The sequence below is a fragment of the Microtus ochrogaster genome, unplaced genomic scaffold (assembly GCF_000317375.1).
Source record: "Microtus ochrogaster isolate Prairie Vole_2 unplaced genomic scaffold, MicOch1.0 UNK813, whole genome shotgun sequence".
In the NCBI taxonomy this organism is placed as follows: domain Eukaryota; kingdom Metazoa; phylum Chordata; class Mammalia; order Rodentia; family Cricetidae; genus Microtus; species Microtus ochrogaster.
The window spans coordinates 1-9327 of record NW_004949911.1 but is presented as its reverse complement, the minus strand read 5'-3'; the positions used below and the strand labels follow the sequence as shown (position 1 = coordinate 9327).

The 9327-nt window shown below is 44.2% G+C and overlaps 1 protein-coding gene across 1 annotated transcript; it reads right to left on the bottom strand.

Moving 5' to 3' along the window:
- Positions 1 to 46: 46 nt before the first annotated feature.
- LOC113455893 (beta-galactosidase-1-like protein 2) lies at positions 47 to 2004 on the bottom strand. Its single transcript, XM_026778535.1, has 4 exons — positions 1852 to 2004; positions 1052 to 1168; positions 879 to 942; positions 47 to 201 (listed from the first exon to the last, which is right to left on the bottom strand). Exons 1-4 carry the CDS (start codon positions 2002 to 2004, stop codon positions 194 to 196), a joined length of 342 nt encoding a protein of 113 aa, XP_026634336.1. The 3' UTR covers positions 47 to 193.
- Between the last annotated feature and the right edge of the window lie 7323 nt (positions 2005 to 9327).

Genomic DNA, 9327 nt, shown 5'->3' with positions numbered 1-9327 from the left:
TAACAAGTCAAAAGTTAGGTTTGCTGTCAAAGGAGGAGACGGATGGTAGAACTGAGCCCGGCATGGGGTAGAAAGAGAAGCCAGGGTGGATGCAGAGACCCACCTAAGTGTCAGGACTCATGGGATACGCCCACCACCACGGTGGATGGGATTCAATTGTCTGTCCTCTGGATTATTTCACAATAGTTGAGACTCAAAATCCTGAAAAAGAAAATCTCATTAGCCTACTGTGTGCCACACACCCATCAGAAGAGGGTAGAACATTGACCTGTGGGGACAAGAAAGCTTGCTCAGGAGGTTTAAAGAATCCACTAAAGTTAGACATCTGATTCTACATAAGACTGTCTTGGGCTGGACCGTGAGTGCTTAGGAAAGCATTTGCATAGCATACACAAAGTCTCAAGCTTGATTGCTAGCCCTGGGGGAGGGTGGGTGTCAGAGGACACATGGATATCTGTCTCTTGCTACCAAAAAGGGTTCAAGGGAACCTGGGTACCCAAGAGACAACTGCCTTCTAGGACACTGCAACATGGTTGCAATATAATTGCTTCATGCATTCCTTGCCTTAAAAACTGGTTAAAGGGCACTAGAAAAGGATACCAGGGAGATAGCTAACATAGCAGCCTGAGAAAGAGCCATAGGGACAGAAGTGAAAGGCGCTAAGATGGCATCAAAAATGAAACTGGAATCCTGACAACATGGAAGGACTGTCAGAAAGAGAGACTGAGAGAGTCAGGATGAGGCTGATGGAGGAACAGGCAGGTTAAGTCATCTTAAAATGGGAGGGGTGAGTGGGACTGTGACAGCATAATAGAAAATCCATCTATTGCACAAGGGCTAAAGAGGGGCAGATGCTGAAATGACATAGACTGTCATACCAAGTTTAGCCTCTCTTGAGAAGTAGATCCTTATGCCTCCTTTCAACTCCTCGAACATCACGATCTGTACAAAGAAGTAAGCAAATCAGCCAGAAGATTCCAGCTCACCTTCTGAAGCAGAACAGCATTCAAAGAAAGGGGACTAGGAAGCAGGGGACATTGAGAGAAATCACCTCATTAATTCCAGGATGGAGCCAGACAGCAGGGACATAGAGGGTTTCCTGGGGACCGATATTCCAGTATCGTCCTAGGGTTTGTCCGTTGATGAATATGACACCCTTTCTCCAGCCCTGAACAAGATAGGGAGGTTTCAGATTCTAACTTCTACATGTAAAGATAGAAAATGAATAGACCTCTATCCCAATGGCACACTAAACCTTAGCATGGGCCAAGATAGACAAGCAGAGTAGTACGTGGGAGGGTGTGCAACATACGAGCTTGTGCCACAGCCCTGCCGTGGAGGTGGCTCAGCATCAGCCTCTAGGAAGATTCTAATTTCTATCTCATCTCCCCAGGGCTGGCCCATGCCATCAGAAGGGATGTCTTACAATCTAATTATCACCAAAACACATCAGGCTTTAAAAATATAGATCAAACTGTATAATAGCAGGAATGGTTGCCAACATGAATAGATGGCATGTCTTGGATGGTGAGCTCATGTCAGTGGTAGGGGTATCTACATCTGGGGTTATGTGTGAGAGCTACTGGGTCACACTCACTCAATCCCTGCTACACAGCTTGCACCAGCCAGTCTCACTGGCACTCTCTGCTCAGGCCTCTGCTGCATCTCTTCACTGTCCTTGTCCTAGCCTAAGGGTCCTTAAAGACTTCACCTTTTGAATGTCTATGACTTGCTGTGACTAGGGGGACCTTGGTTCCCTGTTGCACCACAAGGTTCATGTACTGGGGAGCTTTTCTGAGGTTCTGTAGTGCCGGGGCTGGGGCACAATAGCAGGAGAAAAGTGGCACCAACCTTTATTTTTATGAAGGTGCCCTGGGGAGGATCTCCAGCTCTCAAGTGACTCAGGAAAAAGGCCGGGCCCTGAACATGGCTTGTAACTACTTTCCAGGAGTCAGGAAACCTCGGAAGTTTTCTATGGGGGATCAAGAACCAGTGAGATGTCATACGTTTGCTCCGATGTGCCACCTGTGACCTCTTCTATGAAGCCTGGCATCCCACTCCCATTGTGGTAACTGCTATGTCCTTGGCATTCATGATACAGTAGGAATTAACCAGCAGACAAAGGGACAATCACTCCTCTTCTCCAAGGTATCTATGAAGCTTGGCATCATTTCATTAGTACTCTGCATCAGGTTTTATTTTTCTTTCTGGAAATCAAAGGCTTCATCTGCAGACCTCTGAGCATCCCTCCAGCTCTCCACATTAACCAATTTGAGGTATGTTTTATTTTATTTTCTTCATCTACAGTTCAGTGACTGTACTCAGGGCCACACATTGCTGGGTAAAATGTGCTATCCCTGACCTATATAACTCCACCCTGGCCACTTTCCATCAGCTGAAGTTAAGGCACCTACGTTTGTATAACAGCGTTTTTCATTTCCAGGCTGTAGATTCTAAATTGTCTCAGAGGAGTCTTGTCCAGATAGATGTCTCCAGTTAGACCTGTGGAACAGGAATGGAGGTGGGTGTGAAGGCGTTGAGCAGGGCAAAGATATGCACAGGCTGTAGTCAGGGTTCTCCCTGGAGGAAGTTGCTCTCTTGGCCTCCTCTGGCTGGAAGGTTTATATAAACCCCATAGATTTCCCTTTTTCTCTTGGTGGTGCTGAGGATTAAACCACCTGGACGCAAAGGGTTCAGGCATGCTAGGCCAATATTGTACCATTATGTTACCTAAGCCCAAGCCCTATGCAGATATTATCTTCTTAAATGTACATGCCTAGAGAGGGCCTCATAGTCCATTTTAACAGCACAAAATCACGACAGGCACTGCGGATCTGATCAGCACAGGACTTCTGGATAGCTTAATACTTAGGTTACTCAAAGCACTTATGGGAAAAATCGTGTGTAGTGTAACTCTGCACAGGACTGGACCCAAGCAGAAGGATAAACACAAGCCTTGGATTCCTGACAGTGAAGACTTGGTATCCCTAGAGAGGAGCCCTAACCTGGCACATCACCATAGCTTTTTCTACTGGCACCACTTTTAAAACTCTCACTAAGTGGGTGGCAGTGTTATATCTCTAGCTTGGCAACCAAAGAAGACAAAAATATCACAGTTTCTGTACAGAAGTGCCTTGCAACCAAAATATATATGCTCTTTTGCAAACACAAACCTGTTCCCAACTTCCATTGTCCTGCAGAGGAGCAATAGCTTCTGATGCTCTACTACCTTAGCCGTCTTCTTCTAGGACCCACCTTTTCTCTCTTTGTTGATATCCAACCCAGAAGAGAGTCGGCCTAGGTTCTCCACCAGGATCCTCAGGATCTGGGTTTTCTTGGAGGGCTATTCAAGAGAGACCAGAGTAAACCTCACTTGGCCCTCCCTTAGACTGTCTAGGCCTCCCTGGAGCTGGGACAGGCCATGAGCAGGTGACTGACAGAGCAGATCAAAGGCCATGGGACCTTGTAGGTCTCCAGCTATGGGAGAGTCAAGCCCCTGTACCATTGCTTTTCCTCTTTCTTCCCTGAAAAAGTCACCTGAACATTTAGACAAGGACTCTCTTGGATGGTGACCAAGCCATCCTGTCCTAGACAATGAGTATTCAAGTGGGTGGAGTGTGGTGTTTTCTCAAAGAACATTCACCAAGACCTCTAAGATGTATACAACCCTTCCTGGGATTGCTGGGTTCCTCTTCATGGAGCAGACCACGGGCAGAGGAGTGAGAATGATCTATAATAAGCCCTCACTAACTCTTGGGCCCAGGCCTAGATGGAACTGGAATGGCTCATCCATGAACTGTGTTAAATACATTTTTCACAAGAAGCAGCTCGCTCTTGAAACGATCCAGGACTCCTATGAATTTGTTATCCAGAAACACCTGGAAAAGAAAGAAGAGACAACTGTTAGTGCTTCATAAAGAAAGGAAGGAACGCAGTCCTGAAAATGCAATAAACAAAGCAAGAAGCAGAATGAGTTCCACGTCTCCCAGAGCTGCATAGACTCACAGGGTCACTAAGAACAGGTGATAGTTTAAGTAGTGGAATGAGAAGATGCAGGAAGTGCAGCCTGGGTCATAGCTCTCAATGAAAGCTGGAACCTGGATCAAGTGTAGGCAAGGAGGGGAAGATGTTTAAAAGAGCTGTAGGAAACTAGAGGAGAAGGGAGGTAGGAATGGATAAACATTATCAAGGAAATGTTAGCAAGGGAGGAGATGGAACCGAGAGACAGAGACTGTTCTGTGTTTGTCTTCCTTAACCCCACGTGTTCAACCCTTCCAGGGGGCTCAACTCTGCAAGATACTCTCAATTTCAGTCTTGAGACCAGCTGACACATTCTAACTGATTTTAGGAGTGCCCCACATGGATCCATTTTCCCTATTACCCACTCTGCTGGAAGATTTTTGTCTACTTGACCAACTACTGTCACCTGAGAAGCAGGAACATCAATTGACAAAAGTCTCAGATAGACTGGCCTGTCAGCAAGCCTGTGGGCAATCTTATTAATGAATGATTTTTGTGGGAGAGCTCATCCTATTAATGAATGATTTGTGTGGGAGAGCTCATCCAGTGTGGGTGGTACCACCTAGAGCCAGTGGTTCTGGGTTGTATAAGAAAGCAGGCTGGGTGAGGTACAGGCAGCAAGCCAGCTCTAGTCTCCTGGGTCTTGCCTTGAGGTCCTGGAAAGGCTTCCCATGATGATAGACTGTAACCTCCAGGACAAATAAGCCTTTCCTTCCCATTGCCGTTCTGGGTCATGGTGTTTATGACAATAGCAGAAAAACAAACTAGTATAACTACTATAGTGATTAAACACCAGATAAACCACCAGAGAACCTTAGTCAGGCAAGACAACATAAGAATAATTTACTTCCTAGATTAATTAATCTAAATCAGTTTTTTCAAATGTAATTTGGCTAGTAAACTGTAACAATAAAAATCCTTAAGTCAGAAAACACAAGTTTTCCGAATTTAAGATTAACCGAGTCTAATCACAGAAGTTACTTATTTGATAATCATTTATCAAAAGGCTGCTGTTGAAAAGTCTTCCTTGAACTCAGTGTGCCTAGTTTGAAGAGCACAAAGAAATGATCACAACACCCTCCAAGAACAATCATGGTGCTATGAGCAGACTTGTATGGAGGACACGAGAGAGAAGAGCAGGCCATAGCTGGGCTGCTTTGCAGACATGGAGAAGGCTGGCTCATGGAGTCAGCAGGAGGTGGGCAGCAAGCAGAGATGTGTAAGACAGAATGTTTGTCCTATGCACAAGAGTCGTGGCACTCTGAGGGATGACAAGTAGGAGAGGAAGTTAGAAAGTGATGGAAGGGTCTGAACAGGAATATTAGCTTTGTATTTTCAGAGAAGACACCAACTAAAGCAGCAGAGGCCTACATGAGAAAGCAATGGCCAAGAACTGCTGCACCTCACAGGGGCCATGAGAAAATATGGAACAAAGACACGGTGACAAAGGAATCTGGACAGAGATTATATGTGGGAAGCTGCGATGCCACAAATGAGCACAGGGCTGACTTAGGAGTGCAGTGCATACACCCTGGGAAATACCAATGGTGTATGTATTGAGTACAGATAAATGTCTAGCAACGTGTAAGAAATATGTCTATGCAGCAAAAGGAAAGGGAGGAAGAAAAAGAATAAATGGAAGGGAGGAAGGAAAGAAGGAAGAGAGTGAGAAATAGAGAAAAAGTAAAGAATAAGAAAGAAATTAAGGAAGGAAAGGAATTAAAGGAATGAAGGTAGAGAGAATGAAAGAGAGAAAAGGAAAAAAGAAAAGAAAGAAAGGTAAAGAAGGAATTAAAGGAAAGAAGGGAGAGTGAAAGAAAAAGAGAAAACAAAAGAAAGGAAGAAAGGAAGAAAAAGAAAGAAAGGAAAGAATGAACGTGAATGGGAGAGGGAGAAGATTGGAATCATAAAGATATATGGATAAGTGTTGTTCTTATACATCTATCTGTATATCTTTATGATTCCAAAACTGAGGGCATATAGAAGTATAGAATCTGATAGCAGTATATGATCAAATCTAATCTCAAACCTAGGGAGTCAGAGGCACATAGATCTCTGTCCACTTGAGGCTAGCCTGGGCTACATAGTTTAGGCTCAATGTGAAATACAAACAAGCGAAAACCAGAAGTATAGGGTGAGTACTATTTATCCAAAATGCTTGAGGCATAAGCATTTCAGATTTGGGAGGTTTTCAGGGTTTGGATTTTCACAGACGTTAGAAGTTATTTAATCCTTACAACGGGAGGATAGGCAGTTGGACCTCTGTGAGTTCAATCCAATCTGGTCTACAGAGATAATTCCAGGACTGCTAGCACCATTACACAGAGAAACCATGTCTTGAAAAACCATATTTATATATGCATATATCCTAGCATAGATAGATGATAGAAAATAGATCATTAGAAAGAGAGAGACCTTCCTTGTACCAGAAATTGTTATGTAGGCTCCTGGGGAAAAGAGTTATCAACAGACTGACCCATCTTCAATTGCTGCGAGCTACCATAATGATCATGTGTCAACATATACATAAGGTACAATAATGGCGTGAATGTTATGGGGATAAACAATGGCCTTCTGATGGGATTTAAGTCCCTCTCTAGGAAAAAATATACGTGGTGTCATACATCCGAATAAGCTATGATTGAGGAGCTCAGAGGTCCCAGAGGAGAACTATTATTCTCCTAAATGGACACAAATTCTAAACCCATCACACTACTCATAGACTACAGCAGCTTCCGATCCTCATCAGAGAAGTTTCTTCATGCAGTTTAATCATGGGCAGTGGTTAAGCAGAAACTTCCTGACCAAAGTGCAGAGAACAAGTACTTGAGGACTGCACAGCCACAAGTGGGATCTCTATCACTCCCCACCCAAATCTCAGGGATCTCCTTGAGAAAGTGGAGGATAAGATTGTAAGGGCCAGAAGTCAGGGGGGGGGGGCAGACCAAGACATTGTCTTCTGCACATGCCAGGACTGCTGCCCGTGAACTCACAGTAGTTGTGGTTGCCTACAAAAGACCTAAAGAAGACCCAGCCTGTCCATATTCTAACATGGGGATGGGAGAAGCTCAGTAATCCCCAATGGTAAGTGAGGGGCCATTGACAGTTGATAGCTTCTGGGAAAGGGAGAGTCTCTTTCCTTTAAGGATGTGATCCCAGTAGATTGACCACATTCCTATACTCACAGGTAGCCCAATTAGACTCTGTGGGTTATTAAAACAGAAAAAGAAGAAAGAAGAGGAGGAGGGCACAGACAAGGAGAAGGGGGAGAAGAGGAAAAAGAGGGGGAAGCGGAAGAAGACACAAAGTTGGAAGGAGGAAGGTGTGGGCCTGGAGGAGTTAGTGGGAGGAATGGGAGTAAAACTATCAAATATATTGTATGAAAATTTCTAAGAATTGATAAAATGTTGTATGTTTTAAAAAGTAAACTATCTCTCTGAAATGCATGTGTGTGTGTTTATGTGTATGTGCATGTGTGTGTATTCATGTATGGTGGATCCACAAGCCCATGCGTGTGCCTGTGGAGGAAAGAGGTTAACACTGGGTATCACCAATCACTCCTACCTTATTTTAAGACAGGGAGGGTCTCTTCATTGAACTTGGAGATTGTGTTTCAGCTAGATTGACTGACTGGCTATTGAACTCCTAGGATCCTCCTGTCTCCACTCCCCTGAGCTGGTCTCATAGACAAATGGAAACATGCCTGACTTTCTAAATAGGTGCTGGGAGTCTGAGTCCAGGTCTTCATATTTTGCAGTGAACACTGTTCCCTCTGAATCATCCCCCCAGTCCCATCTGGAATTGTTTGCACATCATACTTTCACTGAGCATTTCTAACTGTGGACTAGGAATAGCCAACCTGAAGCCTCGGGAAAAGGTGATGTGGAAAAGACGAAGAGCAGGGAACTGTCAGAATACAAAGACCAGCTCTTAGCTTGGAGTGGGATGGAACCTTCAGCAGCTGCACTCTTCCTTCCCAGCTGCACCTGCTTTGAAAGGCTTTCATGATTCCTGAGGATTTTCTACTTGGAACACATGACTTGGTGCTTTAAATCTTAAATGACAAGCACCAACGTCTCATAAATATTAGGGGTTAATGCATGATAAGAATAGGGACTACAAAAGTACCTCCTGGACTTAAGAACATTATCATCACCTATAAAAGTATATACCTAAGCATGTCTATGTCTCGAAGACTTCACTGAAGGACAGATGACAAGCAACAGAGATAGTTTTCTGAAGGACAGATGAGTTGACCACCAATTAGACATTCACCTCAGTACCACAGGGGTTATTAACAGGAGAGTGCCATTAGGAAGCACAGATTCCCTACCTGCCCTCGGTCTTGAATATGACCCTTTGTGGTGAGGAGGCCTCCATGGAAGATGGTGGTCTCATAAAGCATGTACCCAAAGGACTGTCCATCCCCTTGGTTCACAGGCAGCTGCTCCATGGAGAGTGGCTTGACAGACTTGGCTGGCTAAGGCAAAGATAGAAGTGATAAACAAAGGTTCAGGCTGGAGACAAGAATCTCAGAAGTTGCCACCCATAACCCACTTCTCCAGAGGGATGACCCCCACAGCCTTGCCAATGGGAGTACCGAGAAGAAATACACAATGATAGTCAGTCTTATGCATAGCATAGGTATCATCATTTTTGGTTTCTCAACCAATCTCAAATTCCACTGTACATGCCAGCCAATGAACTAATCTCATAATTTAGATGAAAAGCTGAAATCAAGAAAAGCACAGGCATTGTGGCATATGCCTGTAATCCCAGTAGTTGGTGAAGAGAAACAGGGGATTTCTGTGGCAAGTCACCAGAAGGTCTAGTCAGAATTGAAGAGTTACAAGTTTGGTGAAGACATTCTGCCTCAAAATAAATAAAAACATGCATGTATACATACATATATACATAAACATATGTATCTCCATAGCCCTGATGATGAAGCTCAGTTCCGCCACCTATGACCAATATCCCTCCTGTCAGTTCTTCATTCATTCTTCTTACTCATTAGACTGGAAGCTGTCTAGACTAACATCCTGATAATACCGTTCCAAGATATTGACATTTGGTGAGTTTTATAGGAATGAGCATGCAGTGTTTCCTTAGAGCAGTTTTCAATCTGTGCTCCCCGGAACCCTAGTTAGAAGTGACAGCGTCGGGGAGGAGGAAAAGCTCAGTCTGTAGTCATCACCCATATGCAGAGGAAACAAGATAAGAATGCCTTACTGGCTTTTTTTTTTTTTTTGTTTCTATAGCCTGCCTGCAAAGAGCAGGCTTGGCGCCTTGTTTGCGACCTGCCCA

Coding starts and splice junctions, on each gene's coding strand:
- LOC113455893 (XM_026778535.1), bottom strand. CDS start 2,004: ATGACATCTCACTGGTTCTTGATCCCCCATAGAAAACTTCCGAGGTTT. Junction 1,169..1,851: donor GCACCTTCATAAAAATAAAG/GTTGGTGCCACT, acceptor TATCTTGTTCAG/GGCTGGAGAAAGGGTGTCAT. Junction 943..1,051: donor TCCATCCTGGAATTAATGAG/GTGATTTCTCTC, acceptor TTCTTTGTACAG/ATCGTGATGTTCGAGGAGTT.